The 27,527-nt window shown below is 54.1% G+C and overlaps 1 protein-coding gene across 1 annotated transcript in view; it reads left to right on the forward strand.

The window, feature by feature from the left end:
* Window positions 1-22,231, forward strand: part of QSOX1 (quiescin sulfhydryl oxidase 1) — a 34,728-nt gene extending 12,497 nt beyond the window's left edge. The window contains exons 3-12 of the mRNA XM_086694371.1: window positions 2,786-2,831; window positions 3,390-3,492; window positions 6,010-6,100; window positions 8,111-8,256; window positions 9,863-9,997; window positions 12,046-12,175; window positions 13,751-13,873; window positions 14,671-14,818; window positions 18,255-18,434; window positions 20,350-22,231. Coding sequence (XP_086550497.1) covers window positions 2,786-2,831; window positions 3,390-3,492; window positions 6,010-6,100; window positions 8,111-8,256; window positions 9,863-9,997; window positions 12,046-12,175; window positions 13,751-13,873; window positions 14,671-14,818; window positions 18,255-18,434; window positions 20,350-21,089 — 1,842 coding nt within the window. The 3' untranslated portion in view covers window positions 21,090-22,231. The remainder of the gene's footprint in view (window positions 1-2,785; window positions 2,832-3,389; window positions 3,493-6,009; window positions 6,101-8,110; window positions 8,257-9,862; window positions 9,998-12,045; window positions 12,176-13,750; window positions 13,874-14,670; window positions 14,819-18,254; window positions 18,435-20,349) is intronic.
* Window positions 22,232-27,527: the final 5,296 nt, after the last annotated feature.

Here is a 27,527-nt window from a genome sequence, read left to right on the forward strand (position 1 = left end):
AAACAGAAGAGTGTCAAGAGCTGATGCATGGCTGGAGACTGGGTACAGGAGATGGTGGGGGCAGGGGACACGAGACAGGAGTCCAGGGCGGGGCTAGGACCAGGGTGAAGGGAAGGCTGTGAAAGTGGCGAAGAAGGCCTGGTCGGTGTCAGGCAAACCAAGGGAGATGGCAATGTGAAGGCAACGAGGAGAATGTCAGGAATATATGGTACAAAAAAGTGGCAAAACCTGGCCATGGGGGCAAAGCAGACACTGCAGAGGAAGCAAGGAGGCGCTGGAGAGGTCATTGGATTGGCCAAAGGGGTCAGCTGAGCAGTGGGGGCATAGGCCACAGGCCACAGCATGGGAGTGAAGTGAGGGGGCAGCCGGAGAGGGAGAGCGGACCCTGCTTTGGGAAAGTTGGCAGTGCTAGGAAAACGGGAAATGCAGTAACTGGAGGAGGAAGGAGGGTGTCTCTCTATTCTCATCCCACTTCCCTTCCTGCCCTTTTTTAAAAGAAAAATTAGGAGGATTGGAGTCTATTTGTAGGCTTAGGGAAGTTGCTGGCAGAAAATGGAAAGAGTTGATCGGAAAAAGTTCCTAAGAGCATGAAGTTGGGAGCTGGAGCCCCAGTGGTGACATTGTTCTGGAAGGTAGATGGGAGGCATCTGAGGACAGAAGGGAAGGCTGTGTAGTAGCACAGGGGCACGTGGAGGGACGTGGGAGGTCTTCCTGGGGGTGTGTCTTGGGTCCCTGCATTCCCCTGGGTCAGTCTTGCTGGGGCTCCCGTCTCACTCCCTGCTGCCCATGGCCGGGGCCTTTAGAAGGCTCCGCTGGGGTCCAGGGAGGGTGCCTTTTGATGGAGGTAACATGCCAGCCCCTTTTAATAAAGCACCTGCTCAGACCTGGGTGACCTGGTGGTTGATGAAGACAAGTTGCCACGCTACTTCTCATGACTGAAAATAACACCCGTAGCAGTGACGGTCCATAAATGCCTTAACATGCTTTCTCTACTCGATCCCATCGCAATTCAGGAACTTTGTGATTGTTCTTACAAGTGTTAGGATAACGTATAATTTCACTCAGAATTTGTTCAATAACTGCAAAGAACATTATTATACATATATGTGGCAGGGCGCCTGGGTGGCTCAGTCAGTCAAGTGTCCAACTTTGGCTCAGGTCATGATCTCACATTTCATGAGTTCAAGCCCCGCATCAGGCCCTGTGCTGACAGCTCAGAGCCTGGAGCCTGCTTCGGATTCTCTGTCTCCCTCTCTGTCTTCCTTTTCCCCACTCACAGTCTGTCTGTCTGTCTCTCTCTCTCTCTCAAAAATAAACATTTAAAAATGAAAAATAAAAATACATATATGTGGCGTGTATCTGTGGATGGTTTTCACCTAGAATAAAAGTTCATATTAATGGTCGAGAAAGAAAGAGGATAAAGCAGTTAGCAGGAGTTAGGAGCCAGGTGAGGTCAGAGGGAACAGGAGAAGGTTGTAGATGGGAAGAGGTGGGTGGCTTCTGTGCATCTTTGTTGTTCCTCATGTGGGAGGGTGGGCAGGTGGCCTGTTAGTTTTCCGCCTACAAATGGCTGGAATAAACAGATGCTAGCTGGTCAGTGTTTCCTAGTGTTTAAGAGGTGGAACAAGGGAAGGGGATGGTAATAATCATGCAGTTAACATTTATTTGTTCCTTACTGTATGCATCAGACACAAGCACTTAGATATGTTATCTTTGACTCCTCACAGCAAATCTTCAAGGTGGATGGTGTCATCTCATCTTAAAGATGACAAGGGAGAGGGGGGCTAATGGATTGCCCAAGGTCACACAGCAAGAGTAGTAGAATCGAGGTCTGGTAGACCACGGGGCCCGTACTCAACCACCAGCTTGGAATAAGGCCGGATGGCCGTACTGTTGCAGGCAGAGGCCCAAAGGAAGCTACAGGTGGCCCCGGAGGACCTCAGGAAGAGGCCTCTTCCTGGCCAGCAGACTCTCTCACAGGCCTTTAGGTAGCTGTCTGTCTGTCAAGACAACTGAACTTTGTTCCCTCTTGAGCCTAGGAGAGCACAGGCCAGAGCCCTGCCAGCGGTCTTGCCACTTACACAGAGGCCCACATCCTGAGGAATTGTCCTCTGTTCTCTCTGTCCTCTTGCCCAAGGAGGTCATTCTCGCTCCACACTGAGGCTGGAGTGTCATCCGCGTAAATGGGAAAAGAGGACGAAGTGGTGAATTAAATTGGCCTGTCTGTAACAAGACTTGTTTCTTCAGGGGCTTGGGCCCACCCTTCAACAGGACCTGAACTGGAGACCCCTCCCCTCGTGGAGTGTCTGCTGTGCCAGGCTGGGAGTTCTCAGTGGACAGACAGACACCAGCCTCTAAGGACAGACTGCCTCAGAGGGTCGCTTACATTTTCTGGGGGAAGTATGACGTGACTTTGTTTTCTCGGTTGGGTTTGCCTCATCCTTTCATCCATGCAGCGGATATTTTCCAGTCACGGTGTGCTGGGTGCCGGTGCTTAGGGAGACCGTCTGCCTCTAGTACTGTGCGTCCCTGGGTGCATCAGAGCTGTGGGGGTAGGGATTGGGTACGGAGACGGGGAAGACAGGAATCCGTGTCCAGCCCCAGGGGCAGAAACCGTCCTGTTCTCCTTTACAGATGAGGAAACTGAGGCTCACAGAAGTTAAGTAATTTTCCCAAATTAACCCCCTTGAGTAAGTAGAGGGTCTTAGACACGGATCCATCTGGCACCGCTGTTGTGGTCTTAGCTCCGTGTGTTACTGACTCTCGCCCGTGTGTTTGCTTCCAGTTCTTTAAGGCCTTCACCAAGAACGGCTCAGGAACAGCACTGCCAGGTAGGTGTCCTGGGTCCAGTTGTCCATGGTCTTTCTCTTTTTCTTTCTGCTGGGTTTCTACTGAGGTGAGGAGAGCCCGGCAGGGTCTCCGGGGTGAGGAGTTTCCCAGGTGAAAGTGGAGTTTGTGTTTTCTTGTGTGGCCTTCCCAGCCAGCCTGGAAGATGCCTTCAGGGAAAGGAGGCTGAAGAAACCCTTCTGGTTTGGCTCGTTCAGGGTCCTGGGAAGAGGGGAGGGTCACAGTGTATCCAGGCTAACTCTTCCTGTCAAAATGGGCTTGGCATCCAGAGGGACAGACCAGCTAGCCTCTGGGGAAAACCCTCATGGGTCCTAGGTCTGAAGGACTCTTTCCTGTCCCCTAAGAGATGGGTCTCCTTGCATAACTTAGGGCCACAGAAGAAGACCCCACCCCCACTGCTAAGGACTGAGCCATGCTCTGTTCTCTCGGAACTAGCCTGTGCCCTGGGCCCTTTGTTTCAGTGAAGCCGACAAGGGTGCTGGGATTCATTCTCCTTCCCTCCTCATGCCCCCCCCCCCCCCCAAATGTCCGTCTTCATCCAGTGGCTGGTGCTGATGTGGAGACGCTGCGGAAGAGGCTCATCGACGCCCTCGAGTCCCATAGTGACACGTGGCCCCCTGCCTGCCCCCCACTGGAGCCTGCCAGGTATTCAGGGTGGAGCAGATTTGGTGCAGCGTGGGCCAGGATCACAGGCCTGGGAGCAAGAGGGTAGTGGGGACAGCTGGGCAGGGGAAATGAAGGCCTGTGTCTTTGGGGCAGACACCTCTGTAGGCTAGAGCCACTCTGGAGCAGCTGGTAGAAGGTACCCTGTTGCTGGAGTCCTCCCCGAGCAGCCCTGGCTTCGTGGGGCTGACAGGTGCAAAGGCCTGTCTTGCCGGGCAGAAAGGAAGGCATGGGCAGGGGTTCTCCAGGTCATACCTGCTGCTGCTTTTCATAACCTGTCCTTGTGATCTTTTCACATGATCTAACCCGGAGGGGGCACCGAGAGAGTGGGCGGGGGGAGGAAGAAGATAGGCTCAGAGGAAAAGGGAACCCTTCCTGTACAAGGAAAGTGGTTGTCTTTCTGAGCAGCGGCTGTGACTGGGGGGTGGGGCGTGTGACTGTTGTGCCACAGAGCATCAGGCATGGTGGCTGGTGGCCCTTATCTGCCTGCCAGGCAGGCTTCCAGGATTGTCTGTTCTAGGAGAGGCAGGTACACAGTGTATTGCTTTAGCTCTCCCACAGAGGGTAAATTGAGGACACTGGGTCCCGCCCTCCCAGATAAGCTCTTGAGACCGGACAGTGCCCACCTCAGGGACTCCTGCCAAGAAGGAACAAATCCAAATACCAGCAGGCACTGCTGGAGGGAGCCCAGCCTTAGAGCACAATGAAGGTTCCAGGGGCTGAAAAGGCCTCGTGAGACAGGCGCTGGTGCTCCAGGCCCTCCACGTTGATTTAATGATGTTCTTCAAAGCCATAGCCCTGCCAAGAGATTGTGCTTCTAAGCGTCAGTCAACCCACGGTGACTTTTTATAATCTTCCCCAATTGTCCATCCTCCCGGAGGGCCCCACAGAGATCCTGAACCCAGCATTAGTCAGGTGTGGTTTGGGGCTGCACAGTGTGATTCCATCTCTCCAGGAAACAGCCAGCCAGCCTGTTCCTTACTTACATTTCCCAGTGACCGTGTCTGTCTGTCTTAGGCACACACATCCCTCATGGTGCATTTTCAGTCCCAAGGGATCTCAAAAGCAGCAAATCAGACACACCTGCCAACTCCCTCAAAGTGGCCCTTCTAAAGAGCTTTAGGAAGGAGGCAGAGGTGTGTGATGAAAGGTGAGCTGCCTCTTCCAGAAGTCTGAGTGGGAATGGATGGGCTGGGGGGTGTTGGCCGCCGTGTTACTCTTCTGCCAGCCGAAGGGAGGTCTGGCGAAGGGGTCTGAGAGGCTGTCAGAGTCCACAGCTCCTCTTTTCATTCCCCCGTTGAAGTACACTCTAGCCCCCACCTCTCTAGCACATCCTTTTGTATTGTCGCTGGGCTGGGCTCCAGCGTCGGCCCCATTTTGTGTGTTCCATTTGGATGTGATCATGCCACATGTGTCATTGGATCCAGTAGAGGGAAATAGGTCATCAGGTTAGGGATAAAAAGATGCAGTCTCCCAGTGCCCTCTTACGTGTTGGCCTCTTAAGCATGTGTGACAATGTGCCGTCTTTAATTGGAATGAGGAAACAGATCATTTTTGTGCAGTTATTTTCCGCTGAAACTTTGAGTTTCTAAAACCATTTGGAGCTTAATTCTCTGATTTGAGGTGATCATAACATTTACCTTCTTACTAATTTCTGCCTTTGTTCTGGGTCTCAGTCTCTTCAAATTAAAATAAGGAGGTTGGGTTAGATGGCTTCTAAGGTCTCCTGCACCCAGGACTTTGGTTCTTTAATTCCCTTGTCAGGCCTGCTCCAGGGGAGGGAAAGCGGGTCTCCCAGTTGGTAATGACTTGCCACCACCAAGACTAAGTCTCATATCTGAATGGTTCTAAACACTGGTCCTTAGGGGACAAATAAAAACCATATTCGCTAAGCCTGGGCCTTACCCAGAACATAAAGACGACTAGTGTCAAAGCATCCCTCCCCCACCCACTTCCTGCTCCCTAGACCACCTCATAATCACCCCAGATTTTTAAGAGACAGCATCAAAAAACAAATCAAGGGGCACCTGAGTGGCTCAGTCGGTTCGGCACCCGACTCTTGATTGGAGCTCAGGTCACAATCTCATAGTTTGTGGGATCGAGCCCCACATCAGGCTCTGCACCGACAGTGTGGAGCCTGCTTCTCTCTCTCCCTCTCTCTCTCTGCCCCTCCCCTGCACACTCTCATGCTCGCTCTCTCTCTCTCTCTCTCTCTGTCTCTCAAAAATAAACATTTGAAAAAACAAGTCAATAAGGTGGGCACAATGGAGAGCCAGTGTGAGGTAGCAGAGGCAGCATGCTCTGAGACTGAGGGTTTGGCTTTACTCCCCCAGAGGGGAGGGCTGGCAGGGGGAGACCGCCATGGAGCCCCCTGTGGAAACAGAGGAGGAGTTTGTGTGGCTGTGCCTGCAGTGCTGTGCCTGCCGCGCCCGTGTCCCCAGCAGCTCCGCTTTATTGTCACTGGCTGTGGATGGTCACTGCCAATGTTGTCTCTTGCAGGCTGGAGGAGATTGATGGCTTCTTTGCAAGAAACGACGAAGAATACCTGGCCCTGATCTTTGAAAAGGCAGGCTCCTATCTGGGTAGAGAGGTAAGCTGCCCTCAGGGTCCCTGCAACTCCTGAGGAGCCCAGTGAGTTCAAGGACAGAGCTGTCCCCCGGAATTCTAGGGTGTCGGTCACGTGCACTTCTTAGCTCAGCACTGGCCTGACCCCTGCTGGGGGACATGGGAAGTGTGGGAGCCGGGCCTTTCTATTTGAAAATCTTTATGTCTGTTTTCATGTCCCTCACTGAAACCGCACATATATCACCTGTTGTCCATTGAATGCTGGCACACATAGTCGCTAATCTTCAAAGTTAAGGTAGATAATCAGGTAACACGTTGAAGATCCCCTGGCCAGTGAATTGGTGGAGTACGGCTTTAAGCCAGGTCTGTGAGCCTGCCCGCCTCCAAGAACTGGAGTAGAAAACTTGAGTGGGGGGAGGGGACATCAAAGCTCATGCAGTGCCTCATTAGGAAGTGAGATCCCTTACCAGATGAGGCAGGTTACAGAACAGGCAGGTTTGACTTCCCATTTCGTGATGATCTGTGATCACGTGAGTTAGCTTCCTGGAGCCCCATTTCCACCTATAAAGCAGTGATAATTACCTTTCCTCAGAGTATTGCTGGGACAGTCCAATGAGGCAGTTTGGGTAACGGACCTGGGTGGGTAGCTGGCACAGAATAGTGCCTTTTAAAGATCCATGCCCCTGGCCTGATGCAGAGAGCTCTGCATTCTGCCACTGGCACACAGACTCCTCTAGACCACTGGTGAGCTTTTCCCAGGTGCAGAGGTGGGATGATGGGCCAGGGCACGGGTGAAGGTGCAAGGCAGGCCAGGGATGTAGAAGAGGCATGAAAGTGGGAATGAAATTAAACACCACTGTTGACTCTGAATGGCTTTCCTCCCGAAACTCAGCAAGCACAGTCGACAGGGCTCTGGGGTGCCTCTAGGCCTCGGAGCCCCAAGAGGGGAAGCAGAGGGAGGTGGGGAGGGGGCACAGAGTTTTGCTGAAGGACTGCCTGACCCTTCTGGGGTCCCAGTCCAGGCCTGGGGTCATGCCTGTCATGAGGAAGTGACTGATAAGTGTTCATTGGAATCAGCTTTTCTCCCTGCTGCCCACCCCCTAGCCCCCTGGGAAACCAGGGGCAGGGACCCCTGTGGACTGAGTGAGTCTGGGGCCGTGTCCACGCAGAGGTGCTCAGGGATGGTTAGTTTGAAAAGCAGGAAGGCACAGTGACCAAGACCCCAGGCTCCGTAGCCAAACTGAACTGGATTTGTTGCCCAATTCAGGCTCTTGCTAACCGTATGACCTAGACACTCGATTTCACTTCTAAGCCTCAGGTTTTTCATTTGCAATAGGCATTTATTTTTTTAATGAACACTTATGTACCTACTATGCACTAGTTGCTGTTACGATTCCAATTTTGTTAATAATCCAATTGTTACTCCAGTTTTGCAAGTAAGGAAATTGAGTTGGGGGGAGGTTTAGGCCAGTGGGGCCAGGATGCACACCCAGGTAGCCATAGTATACTATGCCTACTGGCTTGGCCTCCTAACAATAGTTCCTGTTTCATAGTATTATTTTGAAGATTAAATGAAGCAATATATATACAGCACATAATACCTACTCTGTAAACATTAGCTAACATTATTTTTCCCTTATTTCTTTCTAAAATTAAAATCCTATCTATGTTTTCTGATTCGAAATATAGATAGAAAGCCTTATAAATGTGAGAATAAAAATGAAACCACATTTTATCATGCCTTCTACAGATTGCTTTCATTGGAAAGAAAATGATATTCAATTGGACTGCTCTAGGAAATTCAAGGTGTGTGGTGTGCACAGTTCCAAGGCCCCTTCTCCTGGGCAGTGCTTGATTCTTGTCCCCTGTGGCATAGATGCGGTTGGTGGCATGAGACTCACTCAGCACCCTGGTCCACTCTCTGAAAGGTTTAGAGTCTGGGTGGAGCGTGGCTGCCACCAGGCACCTGCCCAGGGCTCCTTCTGCCCAGTGACTGGACCCCGCCCCCAACACGTCTATCTGTCTGTCTCTGCAGGTGACTCTGGACCTGTCCCAGCACCATGGCATCGCGGTGCGCAGGGTCCTGAACACGGAGGGTGATGTGGTGAGCAAGTTTGGGGTCACCGACTTCCCATCTTGCTACTTGCTGTTTCGGAATGGCTCTGCCTCCCGGGTCCGCGTGTGAGTGCAGTGCCTCTCTGTCTCCTCCCTCCTCTCTCCCTGTGCTCATTTCTTCCTGCCCGGAGGGGCTGCTGGCCTCTTCCTGGGGCTGACAAGTTCTTTCTCCTGCCCTTCTTCTGAGGAGCTCCCTCCGAGACAGGCAGGGAGCGCCCTGTGCAGGAGAAGCAGCCGTCTGCCTGCGGGGGTGGGCAGTGCCGGGAACATGGCCCCCGGCCCCCAGCTCGGCAGTCCTGCCTCAGGCTCCTGGCGCCCTCGCCCTCCGTGCTTCCGCACCGCCGCCACCGCAGCCCTGGCCCCACTCCTCATTCTCCTCTGTCCACAGACTCGTTGGCAGGCTGCGGGCCTGGCAAGCTCTCAGATATGCCTGACCCTCCCTCCCTTTAGTTTTCTAATTGCAGAAAAGTTCATTAGGAGCTAGACAATAGCCGGTTCCAAAATGCCAAGAGAAAACAATCAGGCCAGCCGTGGCCCTCTGTCAGGCTCCTGCTGCTGAATGGCCCGTTAAATGGCGCCAGATGGTGCCTCGATGCCCTCCCTGGGTAGATGATTGATGTAGCCTGGCTCTGCAGGCAGGAACTCGAGGGCCAGGGAGCTCGAGACTTGCCCGAGGTACCCAGCGAGCTGCTCTGCGGGCCCATTAGTGCCATCCCGCCTGGAGGCTGGGCAGGGCGGCCACGCGCCCTTGCTGGCCCCAGTCGCTAGATAGCACCGGGCCAGGCCTTGTCAGAGAGTTCTCCTGGGGGAGGGAAGCCTGATGTCTGTAGGGGGACAGGAGGGACAGAAAGTGCCAGTCCTGGTGGGGAGAGGAGGCATTGTTTCCCTACTTGGAGCTGGTGGAGGGGAAAATTGTTTGTGACGACGCTGCTCCGGAGCCATCTGTTCATCGATAAACATCGGGCCGGGACGGCAGAGTGGGAAGCAGGGCTTCCTGATGCCAGCTCCCCTGGGGTGTCCCGTCATGCTGTGGCTGGTCTTCACACCCTCCCTCCAGGTGGCCGTGACCGGGAGGTGTCGCCTGCCCTCAAGGACTCTGTCGGAAGAGGGAAAGAAGTCAAAAGGATTGTAGAAGGATTTGAGGATTGTAGCATTTTTGTTGTTGTCGTTACTACCTGTTTTTGAAAAGCCGTGTATCACACTGCGGTGACTTTCTTGGGGACTCATGTCCCCTCTGGTATCTCAGAGCCAGCTTGTGAGCAGGCAGCTTCCTCGGTCTCTGGGGAGGGGAGTCAGACCCAGCCGTCCTGTCCACGGCGGAATTAGCAGCAGCCCCCGCGGACCCCACCTGCTCCTCCGCGCGCTCCATCCCACAGCCTCTCCGGGCCAGGTTGAGACTTTCTCGGGCCCCGCTGCTTTTCCAGATGGGGTTTTGACATCAGACTGGTGTCCACGAAACTTTCCATTGCATGAGCAGTGGATAGAAAGGCCGAAGTGAGGCATGGGTGCCTTGATTTTGAGCTCGCGGAGGGTAAGACCCAACCAGATTCAAATATTTCTTAATAAACATTTCTGTCAAGTGAGCCACCTACCTCCTCTCCAGGCAGGAGTTCGCCCTGGGGTCTGCTTCTCCACACTCACTGCCTCTCCTCTGTGCTTTCTTCCCTCGCAGACTTAAGGAATCCAGGTCCTTCTATACCGCGTACCTACAGAAGTTCTCCAGGACCACCAGGGAGGCTGTCCCGACCACGGTTGCGCCAACCACAGCTCACACAGCAGCTCCCACTGTGTGGAAGGTCGCAGATCGGTAAGGCCACGCCTACTTCCCTGAACCCTTCCCTCACCCCAGCCTTACCTCTGATCACAGACCCCCTGCCTCCTACCACATTCCGTTCCTTGTCTTGAGCTTAGCACGTGCCTTTCCAGTCCCAGACCCCCGAGGGCTGACCTTGGCCTTTGGGCACCGCCCCCCCCTCCGGCCATGCAGGAGAGTCTCCGATGTGTGGGAGCAGCAGCAGTGAACTGGTGACCAGCCCTGCGTCTGCTGACTGTGGCGGCTGCCAAACAGCATTTACTTGTATCCTTCATGATAGAATGAATACTTTTCTATGCCCACATTCCTTGAGCTTAATGCTATTCAAGAACAAGTAGAATCAGTTTAGAAGGATAATCTGTGGCCTTCCAGCCAGCTTCCTACCCAAGCAACTATTTCTTCAGCAGGTACTTTTGAGTACCTGCTACAGGCTAGGCACTGTACCACAGGTATGCCCAGATGTGCAGCTCCTTCCCACAGAGAGTTTACTTTCCATTCTAGGAGGACAGTGACCTCATTTGAATGCCTCTGGTGCTGGGGAGCTCACTACCTTTTGAGGTAGCCTATATCTTTGTGCACAGTTGTAACCATGAGGAAGTTGCTCTTGGAGTAGAATTCCTGCTTGTTGGGCAAATGAGGCTATAAACCTCTTGCACGGGCACCCAGCAGTTTACCAGGTGGAAATGGCTGACCAGGGAGCCCAGAGCTGCATCAGGAAGGTGGTTTGCACCTACAGTACAGGGGACTGTACGAGACAACTGGGGGAAAGGTCATCTGATTTCCAGAGGATTTTGCATCCCAGCATGAGGGACTTTAAGGGTTGAAAGCACTAATGGAGAGATTTTTAGTAAATCAGGTAAGAAGGAAAGAGAGACTGAGAGGTGGGAATGAATGGTCGTTATGGTCATTCAAATTATGGTGATTCAATTCATTCAAATTATAATAGCTGACACGTACTGGCCTGGTGTGCCAAACTGCTGGGCACCTTCCAATACATTATCTCCCTTCAGTCACGGGCCACTTCTTGAGGCAGACCATGGGAATGGTGAGGTACTGAGGCCCAGGAGCACAGAGAGGGACTCTGCCACGAGCGTGAAGCACAGGTGGTCACAGGCTCACCCCAGTTAGCTGACCTTGCTGGTTCCCTGCAACCTGAGGTGGTAGGTGCGGCAGGAGCCATCAGTCCATTTTACAGGTGAGGTCACTGAGGCCCCAGAGAGGTAGATTGTAGTTGCCCCACCTCTCAGAGCTAGCTCACTGTAGATCTGAGGCCAGAACCCAGGCCTCAGGAAGCAGGGGTAGAGAAGCGGCCAACACACAAGGAGCCCTTTGCTTCAGAACCCCAAGCCCAGGCCCCAAGTGAGCGTGATGGGCGCAGGGGGGAATGGTCAGCATGGAGCCTGAAGCCCTTCCGCTGGGGCTGGAGTCAGCCCAAGAGGTGTGAGAGGGAGCCCCACCTGCTACCAAGGTCTGGCAGCTACGAGGATATCAGCCCCAAAATAAAAACACACACCGCTTCTCCTCCTATCCCCTGAGTCCCCGCTGTGCCCTGACTTGGTGGGCAGCCAAACCCTTGGTCTTTCCGAGAGGACCCAGCTTTTTATTGGTCTGTCTGTCCCTTGGGGGTCTTTGTTCAGAACAGAGAATGAAGCTCAGCCTTCCACCAGCAGCCTGACTAAAGCACCTTTAAGGAGTCATGGGTAAGACTGGCTCTGAGCCTGCAGAGGAGGATCCCCTACTCCGTGCCAGGAGTTGCTGAGGGGTTTACCTTTGTGCTTTTGTTTCATCCTCTTAGCAACCTACCCGTGAGCAATTTATTATTCACTTGTGATAATAAATGAGGAATTGAGGCTCAGAGAAGTTAAGTCATATACTCAGGGTCACAGAGCTGGTCAGTGGCAGAGCCTGGTGCTAACTTACAAGACTCTGTGACCATCAGAGATGGCCCTCCCCTTCTCTCTCTTTAGCCCTGGGCACTCGTCCCCAGCCGCTGCCCTATGGCTAACACCTCTCTCTCTCTCTGCCTCCTCCTGGGTCCTTAGCTCCAAGATCTACATGGCTGACCTGGAATCTGCACTGCACTACATCCTGCGGGTAGAAGTGGGCAAGTTCTCTGTTCTGGAAGGGCAGCGCCTGGTGGCCCTGAAAAAGTTCATGGCAGTGCTGGCCCAGGTGAGTAGGGCCCCAGTCTCCCTTGTCTCTCTTCCCTCTGTAGCTGGCTCCCCCTTCCTCCCTGCATCCTTCTGTCTGGTTCCAGATCCACTCCAGTGCTGCCCTACTTAAAATCCGAGGCTCTGGGCTGCTGAGGACTGCTGAGTCAGATGCGGGCTCTGGTCTCCTGCTGAGCCTGACTGCTGACTCAGCTACCCTCAGCTCCTGAGTGCCAGGTCTGCTTCTTCTTGGTGCAGGTCTGTGGGCAGCTGGGGCTGCCGCTGGGGGTGATCTGTGCCTCCCCATCGGGAACTGCTTGCCAGCCCCACCTCCCCAGTCCCCACCTCACCCAGTCCTGGCCTCAGGCCCACCTGGCTCAGTCTTGTGCTTGTGTGGTGCTGTCACAGCCTGAAGCCAGAGCCTTGGGTCCCTCCCCAACGACGTCCCTGCTCCTTCCTGTAAGCAGCTGGTGGGACTGGCCACTGGGTGGCGTGCGGTCACCAGCGTTTCCTGCTCCAGCCAGAGGGTGACTCCCTGAAGTCCAGAGCCTTTAATTCATCCTTCCTCCTGACACCAGGGTCTTAGAAGGAGGAAGGGTCCAAGTCAGGATGAAGGGCAAAGGTCAGGGAAAAACGCTGGCTTAAAGCTGTAAAATCATGTTGGGAGCCCAGAGGCCCGAGTGAGCTGACCAAGAGGGAGTGGGTCAAAGACAAGATTCTTGTGGCCACTTCTCCCTCAGGGGCCGTGTTCAGCCCTGGAGGGTCGATGGGAATATGTAATGGCTTTCTCCCAGGACTGAGTCCTCTGGCGGGTTTTTCTGTGTAGTGAGCCTTCTTTTTTCTTTCTCCTCCGAACTTTCCTCAGTGTCATTGTCCTCTTGACCAGTGTCTCGGTGGTTTTATCTGACCTGCTCTGCTGGCATTCCCCTCTTCTGCCCCCCTCCCCTGGTGTGTGTGTCCACGCGCACATGCACACACACATCTGTCCTCCTCCCTGGAGTCCTGTGGCTTTAAAGTGCTGATACTAATGAGATTTCAGCTGACTTATTGTCAGAGTAGCTTTTCATGCTCCTCAGAGACTCTTGGGAGTTACCATCAAGGTCTGGATCTTGGCTATGCGCCCCAGGGCCGCCTTGTCCCCATGGCATCCTACGGAATACAGATGGAAGGCTGTTCCCCAGCCTCGCCCAGCAGTCAGTAAGTCAGCAAGTCAGCTGGTCTCTCAGAAGATCACCTGCAAAGAGGACTGTGTGGCCCAGGTGCCCAGCAGCCCCGGGAAGCCACGCAGCTGCCCAGCCTTCCTCCCAGGGGCAGTGTGGGGTCAGGGTCCGCCTTGAGAGAGGGAGCCTCAAGGACCCAGCTTGACTTAGAGCCTCTGTTCTCTCCCCAGCCCATCCCTCGCCTTACCAGGTGCCCCAGAGCAGAGGTTGTGAGGAACACACGTTTGCATCTTAGGCAGGATGTTTTCCTGGTGGCTTGGGGACATTTCAAGAAACTGCCTTGGCCCGCTTCTGTTTAGCCCCCTCTCCTCCCTGGGACTGCAGGGCTCTGGGGGAATTGCTGTTCACTCCCCGGCTTCCCCTTGTGCCCCCCACAGCACTTCCCTGGCCAGCCCTTAGTCCAGAACTTCCTGCATTCCATGAATGACTGGCTCAAGAGGCAGCAGAGAAAGAAAATTCCCTACGGTTTCTTTAAAGCTGCCCTGGACAACAGGAAGGAGGTGAGTCTGGGGACAACTGACGTCCTTCTTCGTATCCTCAATAACTGTGGGAGTGGAAGGCTCACCCTGTAGCCTCCGACCTCCTTCACCAACTTGGACTGGGGCAGGAGTCCGGGATCCTGGTTGGATCCATTCGTAATGAATAAACTGCTACTTAGAGCTGTGTGCGTGCACCATAGCTCATCTAATCTTCCCAGCTTTAGTGGAGGGTAGCTATTATCCCTGTTTAGCAGATGAAGAAACTGAGGGTGAGAGAGATTGTGTAACTTGTCTACGATCACATAGCCGGTAGGTGATTGGACTGGGATTCAAGTCCAATTGTGAGATACCAGCCGTGAGCGAGTTTGTAGCCACTGCTCCCTGTGGACCGCAGGCACATTGGGCCCCTCTGGCCCTCTCCAGGGGCACCTTTCTGGGCTCCTGTGCGTTCTGCTCTTTGCAAAGGTGGGCCACAGCAGCCAGCAGAGGCACACAGCCTTACAGATTTGTAGGATGCCAAGGCTCGAAGGGACCTCGGAGGCCAGACCCCTCATTTCTCATTTTACAGATGGGGAAGTTGAGGCTAGAATAAGGATGTAACTCAGTCTGTGTCATAGCTTTTCAGATCTGCTGCTCCTTTGATGGGTGTCGCCAGTGGAAGGGAAAGGCCACCTTTGAGATGAGAGACTAAGAAAGGGACCTCGTTTGTCTTAGGGTTGTGTGCTGACCTTTGAGTCTCCTGGAAGCTTCTTTCCTCACCACCCATCCCATTCCTTTTCTTCTCCATATATGCTCTCATGCACTTATGTGTTCCATAGGGCGCTGTGATTGTCAAGAAGGTGAACTGGGTTGGCTGCCAGGGGAGTGAGCCACATTTCCGGGGCTTTCCGTGTTCCTTGTGGCTCCTCTTTCATTTCCTGACCGTGCAAGCAGCCCGGCACAATTTAGACCACTCGCATGAAGCAGGTGAGTCCGAGGCCTGTGCACCCCCAGTGCCTCAGCCCAACCCTGCCTTGCCCTCCTCACTCAGGCCCAGATGTAGAAGATTCTGCATTTGCAGCTGGCTGCATGCACTCAGCGTAGAACCAGAATGGGGAGGACCTGGAGAAGCCACCTGGTCGTGTCCCCTGCCCCAGGGTGGTGCCCGGCAAACAGCAGCATGAGGTTTCTTCCCGGCTTTCTTGGAACCACGACCTTGCTTTGTTTCCAGCCCTTCGTGAAAAATGTGTGGTTCTGTTTTTTTATACTCCTGTAAAGGAAAGAACTAGGTCTGTTTTGGTCTACGTGGCCGATACTGTGTACTTTGAACAGTTCTAGTGTTTCCCACTGAAAGGTCATTTTCTGAGGGAAGCTGGGGGAACACATTGCTCCTCTTGCCCTGTTCCCTCCCCAAACTGAACAGCTGCCTCCATCACCCACTCTGCCTCGCAGCCACACCTGACAGCCAGGAGGGCAGGTATTCAGTTCAGTCCGTGTTTGCTGAGGGTTATATGGGGCCCTGGCTCAGCCCGGAGGCTGCAAAGGTGGGAAAGAAACAATCCCTGCCCTCCGTGGGGCGCCCTGCAAGGTGCCAAGGCCAAGAGCCAGGGATGAGGGTGCACAGGGAGGGAGAGGAAGTCTCCATGCTGTCAGGAGGGGCAAAAGGAGATAAGCTGAGAATGGATGGGTGAACAGGAGCCGAGCTAGGAAGGAAGAGCACCCCAACGGCTGAGCAGAGGCAGAGGGATTCGAGGAGCGGCCAGGGTGCAGCCAGCCGGCCAGCCAGCCGGTCTCTACAGAGCACCTTCAAAGCGTTGGGCCCTGTGTCGGGAGGGGTACCGTGGTGCATTGGGCAGGAAGTCCCTGCCTCAGAGGGCCGATGTTCCGGGGGAAGGAGATGGACAGGGACCATACAAATAGATCATCTCAGGTGTGATGATGAATGCTCTGAAGAAGACCGAGCTAGGTGGTGTGGAAGAGGGCGAGGGAGGGGTGCCATGTTTACACAGGGTGGCTGGGGACGGCTTCTCCAAGGAGCCGGCCCTGCATGGGCCCTGACTAGTGAGAGGGAGGCAGCTGGGGGAATGTGGGAAGAGAGGTTTCCAGGCTGTGCCCATTTGACTGCCATAACAAAGTGCTACATGTTGAGGGGCTCGCACAACAGAAACTTACTTGCTCACGGTTGTGGAGTCTGGAAGTCCAGGATCAAAGTGTCAGCAGGGTTGGTGTCTGCTGAGGCCTCTCCTTGGCTGGCAGAAGGCCCTCTTCTCGCTGTGTCTTCATGTGGTCTTCACCGTGTGCCACATCCCAGCTTCCTCTTCTTGTAGGGACACCAGTCATAATGGCTGAGGGCCCACCCTCGTGACCTTATTTTACTTTAATTATCTAATTTGAAGTCTGTGTCCAATACAGTCACATTCTGAAATACTGGAGGTTAGGACTTTGACATAAGAATTTGAGTGAACACAATACTGCCGATAACACGGGCCAAGGACTAGCAGGTGCAGAGGACACGTCTGGCATGTTGGCAGCAGCAAAAGAAGGCCAGGGGGAGAGGCTGGGATGGGGGAGGCAGTAGAGGAGGTGCACGTGTGGTGGTCTCGGCAAAGGAGGGGTTGGATTTCTGATTCAGCGTCAGGAGACCCTGCTGGAGAGTTTCATAGGGGAGCGTCCCCAACGACTGATGCTTTAGGGAGACTGCTGGGTGGAGGGTGGTCTGTAGCGGGGCAAGGTGGAGGCAGGGCCACCCCAGGAAGTTGCGAAGCTAGTCCCGAGAGGCGGTGGTGGCCTAGACCAGAGTGGTAGGTAGCATGTGGAAGAAGTGGTCAGATTTAGGAGTATTTTGAAGGTAGTGCTGATGGGAGCCCGGGGCGGACTGGATGGAGAGTATATGCAGGAGCCAGGACCCAGGGTAGACCCCAGAGTTGCTGGGCCTGAACTTCTGGTGGACGGTGGTTCTGTGAGCCGGGAAATGGGAAGGCTCAGTGGTTGGAGTGTGTAGATGGTGGGGGACTCCGTGGTCTGTGCCCGCTGGCTGTCTGAACGGAGATGTAGACAGTTGAGTCCAGGCTTCTGGGGAGAGGTCCATGGCAGAGGTACAGATCTCGTGGGCATGAGCATGGGGGTGATAGGTAAAGCCTCAGGACTGGACAAGCCCATTACGGGGTGGGCAGAGGACAGCACTGAGGCCTGTGCCCTGGGGTGTGTGGCATCTGGGCCTCTGACGAGGAACAGGAGCCAGCAAAGGAGATGGAGAAGGAGCAGCCGCTGTGATTTCAAAATACCGTGTTTGAAGAAGAAGGGTGTACTCAGCCAAGCGGGGGGGGGGGGGGGGGGGGCTCTCTGGCAAGAGCTGTTGCAGTTGTGTCGTGGAGAGAAAGGCCTGGCTGGAATGGGCTGAGGGGAGAACAAGAGGCAAGAAACTGGAGATGATGGGGAAGTAACAGGGGTCAGAGAAGGATGTCTTTATTGCAGTCGTCTTTCCCAGTCAGAATGATCCCGTGTTAAGGGAGAAGTGGGTGCCGCAGTAACAAAGGAATATGTTTACAGGAGTGAGATCCTTGCCGAGGCCAGAAGGGGTAAGGCCCTGAGCACAGGGAGGGAGGAGGTGGTGCGCACAGTTGCGGGGCAGGCAGCAGCCGGGCTGGGGCAGGAGAGGGCAGCACCCAGGGGGCCAAGGACAAAGGCAAGGCGTGGCTTTCAGGGTGCTCAAGTTGCTAGGAATGATGGCTTGGGGGGTGGTCGAGGTGGGGGGGCCATGGGTCCTGTTTTGAGGGGCTGGGAGTTTGCCGCAGGACAGAGTTTGGAAGCAACCAGCAGCAAGGAGGGTCCTTCCGCCACCACCGGCCGGCCCTGACGTATGAGGTGTGGGGAAGACAAAGGGTTTAAGAGGGCGTGTTTCGGGGAGCCCGGCGTCAGCAGGAAGGTGAAGGGAGTTTTCAGAGGTGGGCACTGACGCTAGTCCAGAGGGCCCAGTGGGAGGGAGTAGGGGGTGAGGGGAGATGGAGACAAAGCAGGGGATGTGCAGAGCCAGATCGCAGGGACCCCCGATGCAGTGGCTGAAGGAGCAGGAAGCCCAAAGTGGGTTGGGCACAAGGAGGGGTGCAGGGGATGGGGTGTGGGCAGGCTGGCCCCTGCCTGCTTCTCCAGACACGTCTCAAAGAGCCTAAGTGTTCTGCTGACGAGTTTGGGCTTTATCCCAAGTGTCAGTGACAGGGACCTGGATTATTAGCAGAGAAAGGAAACTGGGATTTAGGAGTTTGGGAGGAGATGGGGTCAACTCTGAAGTGACCTCTGGAAGGTGGACAGGTGTGCAAGGAGACTCGGGGCCCATGGAGGGGACGGTGGTGGGGCTGGCGGGCGTAGGCAGCCAGAAAGGCCCCCCCACCCCCCGCGACCGCAACAGCGTCTCCTCTCCCCGCAGCCAAAGCCCAGGAGGTCCTCCAGGCCATCCGGGGCTACGTGCGCTTCTTCTTCGGCTGCCGAGATTGCGCCAGCCACTTTGAGCAGATGGCGGCGGCCTCCATGCACCGAGTGGAGAGTCTGAACAGCGCCGTGCTCTGGTTCTGGTCTAGCCACAACAAGGTCAACGCCCGCCTCGCCGGTAAGGAAGGGCCCTCTCCAAGCCTGGAGTCACCTACAGAGGGAGGTGGGGGAGTTTTAGGGGACTTGGACCAGAGGTGGGGACAGGACACTCATCCCCAAAGTAACACCCTGTGTTTCACAGTGCTTCACAGGGCACAGAGCCTTTCCACATGCTCCGCCTGCGCTGCTGATGGAGTCAGTGTCTTTAGACCCATTTTCCAGATGAGGAAGCTGAGGCTTTGACGCTCTAGGACTGTGGCCTTCCAGTGCCACTGCTCACTCTTTCTCCTGCACCAGGGCACCTTCCTCAGAACTCTTGGGGTCCCTCTCCTGCTTTCCTTGTTCTGCTGTCTGGCTCTTGGCCCGTTTCTTACTCACACCGACAGGGAGAGGAGAGCTGGGCTTTTCCACCCAAGGGGAGGGGTCTAGCAATGAAATGTGCCTGAAGACAAAGACCAAGTCCTCCCTAGAAAAAAACAGGGACTGATTCCCATAGGGGGAGGCCTTGTCTTCTGAGTTTCCCGATTTACAGTGTTTTCTGTTCCTGGTGCAGAGGAGTCGGATGGGTCCAACAGGCAAAAGCATTAAACTAAGGGGTGACCAGAAACTGTCGCTGTGGGGAGGGGCCATCTGTGGTCGGAGCCTGGGCTTATCTGTGGGGAGAGGGGAGTGGCTGACAGACCTCCTGGGGGTGGGAGGTTTGGGGATGAGGCCTGGGGCTACCGAGGTTAAAGGAAAAGGAAGGGAATGGAGCAGGTGGTGGTGCAGGCTGCTGGTCCCCTGGGGCCTCCTGGCCGACTTTGAAAAGAAGACAGGAGCCCGTCTCTCTTCTCCCTGCTTCCCTCTCTGCTGCCTTCCCGCCCCCACATGCTCCATGTGACCCTCCAGCCCCATGACCTGGGCGGGCTCCCTGCTCCCCTTGGGGCCCAGCTGCCACTGGAGGGTGGATCTGGGGCTTCTCCTGGCGCGGCCCGGCCTCGGAGCGGGGGTGGGGGGGGGGTAGTGGGGTCCTTTTGGATTAAACTAGTATTGGTAACAAGCTGGTACAAATCGAGTGCTCGCTTTACAAGGCTGGTCACCACTACTTCTCACTGGACCTTTGGAATCTGCTCGATGTCCCCTCCCCACAATAACTGTTCCAGCGGTTATATCACTTGCCGCTGCTTCGTTCTGGCCAGCACCTTTCGTTCCCCTATTAACCCCTTTAGGAGAGGTGCCTCCTCCAAGAGATCTGGGCTGGTGGGCACTCCCTGGGCGACCCTGGCCCTGTGGGGCTCAGCCTGGGGCTGTGCCCACCAAGCCAGCCATCAGAGTAACTCCCTGACCCTCCTGAGTGCCCTTTTCCCCATCCAGGCCCCCAGGCGCCCCCATACCCACCCCTTGGAGCCCACCAGAGAAGGAGATTCCACCAACTCCTGCCTACCCTGGAGGGCTGCCATGGCGTGAGGAACACCTGTGCGTTACCACATGCCCGAGCTCTTGTTTTAAAGAAACATTTTCCCTTGAACTACAGAAGTAATGTTTCTTCACTGTATAAAACTTGGGAAATTTCAGAAAAATGCAGAGAAGAAAATTACTAGCAGACCAACCAAAGACTGCAAGACAGATAATATTGAGTCCTCTGACCCTTTTCCATGCCTGGTTGAGGGGTACAACCCAGCAGTGAAGTTGATGAAGGGGCTGCAGGGAGCGGCCGCTAGGAGGCTGTGGTGGCTGAGGAGGGGATTGGAGTCCTCCTCGCCCAGGGCAGCACCGTGCTGGGCTCCATGCCCCCCTACCCCTGCCCCAGCCCCATGCTAGGTTTTTTCACCTGGCTTCTCATACCCATCATTCCCAAGGGCAGATGAGGAAGCTGGCATTCTGAATGAAGAATGAGGTCTGGGCTTCTAGGCAGGCCCAGGGGTCACAGCCAGCCTGTGTGTTTTCTTCGCCAGGTGCCCCCAGCGAGGACCCCCACTTTCCCAAGGTGCAGTGGCCGCCCCGCGAACTCTGTTCTGCCTGCCACAATGAGCTCCGGGGTTCGCCTGTGTGGGACCTGGACAACACCCTCAGATTCCTCAAGACCCACTTCTCGCCGAGCAATGTCGTCCTGGACCTTCCTTCAGCTGGGCCGGGCCCCCGGATGGTTGCCCAGAGGATGGCAGCCAGAAATTTTACTCTGGGCCCTGAGAAGGCTGGGGTCATGGTAGGCCCAGGAACCATGGTTCCCAGAGTTCCGGCAGAGACACTGAGGGTGAGTCACCCCCGGGATGTGCTCATTGGCCTCAGTATGACAGCTGAGCCAGACCAGGGACCTCCTGAGCACATAGCAGAGCTTCACAGGGATGCGTTGGAGCGGCCAAAAGGGCGGGAACACTTGACCAAACGAGACACAGGAACCGTGTTGCTGGCCGAGTTCCTCGCTGAGAAGAACCCCAGAGGCCCTGCAGAGCTGGGGCGAGTGGGTCGCAGCTCAAAGCAGCTGGCCAGCATTTCTGATGGGGAGCTGGAGGCTGGGCCCGTGCGGGGCCGGGACCAGTGGCTACAGGTGCTGGGAGGGGGCTTCTCCCACCTGGACATCAGCCTCTGTGTGGGGCTCTACTCCCTGTCTTTCATGGGCCTCCTGGCCGTGTACACCTACTTCCGGGCCAGGATGAGGGCACTGAAGGGCCACGCTGGCCACCCCACAGCCTGAACCGTTCACCTTGGGAGGGGGTGGGAAGGGGAGCTGCCGTTCATGGTGCTCTTCCAGCCCCCTGCTCCTCTCCCCTTTTCCCTTGCTCCTTGTCCAGAGAAATCCAGGGAAGCCAGTTGCTCCAATGAACCTCCTGGGGCCCTCTGGGAAGGAGAATTCCATAGCCATGAAAGCGCACCTAGGGCTCATGTCCATCTGACAGCACGGGGGAGGACAGCTGTGGGCAGGGGGGATGGGAGGCTCTGTCTCTGGCCTCTCAGGACCCACATTGCTTTTTTTCACCTTGTTTGAAGTCCTGCTCATTCTCACTGAAACTTCCGTGTCTCCCACCTGGCCTTGGGCCTAAACTGGGGCAAGTGAGGCCACAGTTCCCCAGGTCCCCCATCCAGAGGAGCGTTCCCAGGGCTGGCGCACTAGAGCAGAACTCTTCACTGCACCCCAGGCCCCGTCCATCCCGCTCCCTTCTGGATGCAAAGAGGCCTCTGTGCCAGAGAAGGCAGGACTGCCTCTGGCCCTCTGTGGTCTGTCCATCCTCCAGCCCCTCAGTATCTATGGGGTGGGGTTTGCTTTGGGGGGGGGGTGGGTCTGGAAGCTTCTGAATGTCCTGCTGGTCCCCCAGGTGAGGCTTGGGTGCGTGTTGGAGGGAGGAGAGCTTCTGGCTCCTTCCGCCACACCTCTGCTTCAGGAGGGGTGCAGGCCAGAGCTGGTGTGGACTTGGATGGGTGATGGCCATGGGGCTGGGTGGTGAGCAGCTGGCTTGGCGGGACCTGATAAGGGCTGGTGTGGGATTTAAGGAGGGTGCTGGTGTCTTTAGTGCCTTGGCTCTGGGCTTAGCTGGAGGGTAGAGTGAAGCCACAGGGAAAAGATGGTTGCTTCCAATGTGCTTTGTCTCCTCCCCAGTGCACTCTACCCCTCCTAGAGCTGGGTCTTTTGTCTTTTGATTTTGGCCTTCAAAATAGACGCTAATGTTTGAATGTGGAGGGTGTTGCAGTGAGGAAGTGTCCTCTCTCTCAAGGGCCCACCTTCCATCGTGCAGAGGTTAAAAGGGTCAGAGGGGAGGGTGACTCTGTACACATGCTCGATTCCCACTCTACCCCACTGCTTGGGAGGGTTGTGGAATAAATTATTTTTGTTAAGGCAAAGCGTTGGTGTGTTCTTTAACTTGCTGTTTGGAGACCTAGTGTCCAGGTCTGGACAGAATACGCAGAATCCAGCCTCAGTGGGGATCCAGCCAGAAGTGACTGGCCCCTGGCTCACATAGCTACCACCCTGCAGGGGAGGAGGTGCCCCAGCACAGCCCCTGTCTCCGGGATGGACCCTCCTGTACTGCCCACGGAGCTCTCCGTTCCCAAGCCCCTTCTGTCTCCACATGCACTGGAGACAGGCCTTGGTGGAGTTCTAATCCTGCCTCCTGTTCCCCCAGCCTCCCTGGAGCACTGACTCGTGTTCCAGTTTTGCTCCAGGCACCTTCCTCGCACCTGCCTGGCCTGGCCTCCTGCATCCCCGGCTCTCTCCCAAGGAAGGAGAGGGCTTGTTTGTGGGAGCGGCCTGCCTTGGCTGCTCGGCAGGGAGGAGTCAGCCAGATTAGAGAGCCTGTCCCTAATCCGGCCTGCCAGGTTTTACAAGGATCAGAACAGCTGATAATGAACCTCATTAAGGGGGAACAGGAGCCTCAATCCGATTTGGGGTTTTTCTCTGACATCTTCACTCTGCTCAGATGGCCTTGGCACTGGGTGAAGCAGGCGGGGTGCCGAGCGTGCTCCCTCTGCTGGGGCAGCTGGGATGGGGGCACAGGCAGGGGTCGACACCCCCTTCCCTGCACGTGTCAGCCCTGTGTTAGCCGGGTAGCTTCCAGCCTGGAGCCTCCCCGCAGCCTCCCTCTCTGTGTCCTGGCTCTACTCATCCGTCTGCCCCCTCCATTCTCCTAAGCTGGCTCCGGTCCTCTCCCTGAGCCCCACCGGGTCCTGGCTGGGAGGCTGACGGGCCAGCACACCGGGCAGTGTGACCCCGGCCTGCAAGAAGGTGAAAGAGGTCCCAGGGCCAGTGCCCACGGGACCAAGACCACCTGCCTTGCTCCTCTACTGCCTGGTACCTGGCACAGTGTCAAGTGCAGAGGATTTCCCTCAGCAAGCCTGCTTCACAGGACCTTCTTAGGGCCCACCAGGGCCTCTATAGTGGGTGTGGGCCTCCTCCGCACAGCCAACCCTTTCTTGCGCTGTCTCCGTGGCTCTGATTGATAAACAAGGGTGGGCCTCCCCCTTAACAGGGCTGCTGCCTTTCACCCTGATTTCCCCAGGGCGCTTTCAGCTTCATCGATAAACCAGCTTGCCCCCCAGCTCGTCCCCTCCCCCAGCGGGTCTGCCAGGCTGGGAGCCCCTGCTTCTGTGACTTGAACTCTGCTTGCCATTCTGGGTTGTTCTCCACTTCTTGGGAGAGCTCCCATGCAGGAGAGGGTCCTCGGGGGAGCCCTGCCAAAGCAAAGGCTCCTTGTTCTGGAGCCGGACAGAGAAACTCCCCTCTGCCTGGGATGCTACCTACTGAGCATTCAGGAACGATTTCTTAGAGACAGATGCCGCCGAGCTGGCTTTTGAAAACTGAGTGGGTGTAGCAAGGAAAACATGCAGGAAAAGGCATCACAGGCCAAGGGGAAAGCACATGCCAAGTCCAACAAAGAAAAAGAGTGAATACAAGAAATTCTCAGTAAAAAAACGTAGACATTTTTTCTGTTCAAAAAAATTATTTAAGGATTTGTTCAGTGCTGCCCTGGGCTAAAGCTGAGGATACACAAAAGAAAGCCATGGTTCCCGCTACGGTGGAGCTTTCCACTCTAGGGGAAGAGACGGGAGAGGAAAATGTTCTCATGCTCTTAAGGAGGGGCCAGCAGGAGACGTTAGGGGAGGCTTCTCTGAGACCTGAAGGAAGAGAAGACAGGAAGTGGGCAGGGGTAGGGGGACCACAAGCCTGAGGGGCTGCTGCATTCAGAAGCCACCCCCAGGCTGGTGAGGTCCGAAGGGGTGGCCCCACCTCCAGCCTGGCTCCTTCCCCCCACAGCCTTGGCACTGGGTGGATAGGTGGGTGCCCAGGAGCAGCACATCATTCCCTGGATGTGGGGGTGAGGCCTGGGGTCCAGGGTACCCACACAGCCTTGGCCCTGGAGGAAAGTCACCAGCAGTTGGAGGAGGAGGAGGAGGAGATCTGTTTCATTCTCCTGGCTTGGCCGCTAACCAGCTGCATGTGACATTGGATGAGCCATTCACTTCTTGGGTCTCCGCTTCCTCACCTCTAGGATGAAGGCTTCAGACAGAGCCTCATGGTCCCTAAGGTGCCTTTACTTTTCTTGCAGTGATCTCAGCTGTTTTCTTGTCAGCTCAGGGAGGGTTGCTCCTGCAAGGCCACTCAGGAAGGACTTGTTGCAGAAAGAAATAACAGCCTGTATGATTTGTGTCCTCTTGGAAGTCCAGGACAACTATGAGACGGGAAGGCTCACTCATGCTAGCCCTCAGCCTGCACCCCACCGGCGTCCTCTGCCCCAGCACTGCCTGGGTCCCCCCCCCCCCCGCCCAAGAAATTTAGAAATTTAAGAAATACTTAAATACCTTTTTGAATTTTTGCAACCAATGCAGTTCTTTTGAAAAGAAAGAACAACAAGGAAAATAAACAGGATTAAAGGATTTTAAAGTTCTGTTGTAAATAGGAAAAACATTAATGCCCTGTTGAAAATAATGGGCCAAAGTATGAAGACCAAATGAGAGATGTCACTCTTTTTTATCCTATTGGCAAAATGAAAGAAAAAAAGGATAATGCCCAGTGTTAGCTAGAGGGAGGGAAAAGGATGTGTATCAGTTATCTATTGCTGCATAACAAGCCACCCCAAAGCTTAGCGGTTTGAAACAACAACAGTCATTTATTTTGCTCACAAATCTTCAATTTGAGCAGAGTTCAGGGGAAAACGGCTCATCTCTGCTCTGTGCAGTATATCTGGATGCAATTCGTCTGTCAAGCTTGTGCTGTGGGCAGGGAGCTTCAGTTCTCTTCATAGGCCTCTCCACGGGCTGCCTGGACTTCCTCACAGCCTGGTGGCTGTGCTCTGAGAGCAAGTATCCAAAGAGGACAAGGCAGAAGTGCATGGCATTTTCACATAAGAGCCCTCAGAAGTCAGCATTATTTTTGCTATACTTTGTTGGTTGAGACAGATATAAAATCTCATCCGGGTTGCAGATACAAAGTCCTGCCCAGGTTCGAGGGGAGGAGTCCTAGACTCCACCTTCTGATAGGGCAGTGACAAGTTCTGGAAAACTATGTGAGATGGGAGAGGTTGTCAAAGCCAGCTTAAAAAAATACAGTCTGCCACAGAGCACCCTCCTACACGCTTGTGGAGGTAAAAACTGACACCACCTTTGGGAAATGTGCAATTTGTAATACAATGTAACTGGTAATATGTTTTAAGAGCCTTAAGAGAATATGTAACCTTTGATCCAACAATTCTATTCCTGGAATTTGTCCTAAGGAAGTAATTGAAGATATTCACTAAGATTTGCTACATGATGAATATTTATAACATCAAAATAAATTTGATCTAAAGTCCATAATCAGAGGTGCTTAAGTTATGGTACATCATTACAATGGAATACAACATAACCACTAGAAACAATTTGAGTGCGTATTTTTTAAGCTGAAAATGTTTCCACACCATATTGTTAAATGAAAATATGAAGTTACAAAAGCAGTTCTACATAGTATGATCTTATTTTTGAAAAAGAGAATACATATATACATAGGGATACTGAAGGCATGGGTGAAAACCTGGAACATGTACGTGAAATAGGTCAACAGTGGTTTACAGTCAGGCGTAGGATTATGGGTGTTTTTCTTTTTAGGTATCTGTATTTTCTCATTTTTATTAAATATTTACTACTTGTACAATTAAAAACCACTTTTAACGGGCCAAGAATATGAACTGTCGATTCATAAAAGAAGAAATACAAAGATCAATAGATACATGAAACAATATTCTTCAATAGTCAACAGAGTGAAAGAGTAATATTTTTTATACATCAAGTAACAATACAACTTGATGCTGGAAAAGTGATCATATAAGTTGGTATAGTATTTCTGAAAAAGAATATAGCAATATGTACCAACTTTAAAGATGTTAAGAATCAAGGGTGCCTGGTGGCTCGGTCGGTTAAGCATCTGACTTTGACTCAGGTCATGATCGCACGGTTCATGAGTTTGAGCCCCGCGTCAGGCTCTGCACTGACAGTGTGGAGCCTGCTTGGGAGTCTCTCTCTCTCTCTCTCTCTCTCTCTCTCTCTCTCTCTCTTCCCCTCACCCACTCATGCTTTCTTTTTCAAAATAAATAAATAAACTTTAAGGAAACAGATGTTAATAGTCAGAAATACCCAAACTTGGAACAGCCTCCATGTTCACCATCAGAAAACCTTCCCTGGGGCCTGCTTCCCACAGGAAACAGTCCACTGGGCCCTCCTCTCAGACCCACAGTTTTCACCTCCCCCTTTTGCAATCCGAGTGCAGAGGCCAGGGGGCAGTTACGATTTATCATCACACTGGCACTGTTGATTTAGAAGAGGGAAATATTCCCCTGTACTCTGGTTTTTAATTACACAAATCGTGTTTTAGGAAAAAATGAAAGAGAACCATATGGGTGTGAAAGTGAAGCACATGCCTATATTTGGGCTGAGCACATCTGTGTCTGAGAACAGACCTAGCTCACATCCCTCCTTACCTGGCTGCCTGCCATATAGGCGTTTGAGTTTTGACCTGATTTAAAAGTTTTTATTTTTTTCAATGTTTATTTTTTTGAGAAAGAGAGAGAGAGAGAGAGAGAGAGAGAGAGAGAGAGAGAGAGAGCATGAGTGGGGGAGGGGCAGAGAGAGAGGGAGACACAGAATCCAAAGCAGGCTCCAGGCTCTGAGCTGTCAGCACAGAGCCCGACCCGGGGCTTGAACTGACGAACTGTGTGAGATCATGACCTGAGCTGAAGTCAGACACTTAACCAACTGAGCCACCCAGGCGCCCCAGTTTTGACCTGCTTTTAGACTCAGCCAAGAGATCACTCTCTCAAGAAGGTCCTCCAACGCCCTCAGGCCTGAGCTGGGCGTACGCTCCCCTGAGGGCACTTACCACAGGGCAGTGTGGTCACCTGGCTGTGGACGTCTGCTCTGAGAGGACAAAGACAATCTTCCCTTCTCCCTTTGCAGCCCCAGGACTTAGCATGGGGCCTGGCACCTCATAGGTGGTCAATCGATATCTTTTGAATAAACAGGGATATATTCCAGGATCTGCAACTCTCATAGCATGTTATGCCTTTTTATACACCTTCAGTGCTGCGCACAGGGAGTGCTTTGAACACTAAAGAGGCTTAATAATGGTAAAATGAGTGAATAACAAATTAGGGATCAGCTACCATTGTGGAAA

This window comes from Puma concolor, chromosome E4 (genome assembly GCF_028749965.1).
Source record: "Puma concolor isolate L17-30 chromosome E4, mPumCon1.1.hap2, whole genome shotgun sequence".
Taxonomy (NCBI): domain Eukaryota; kingdom Metazoa; phylum Chordata; class Mammalia; order Carnivora; family Felidae; genus Puma; species Puma concolor.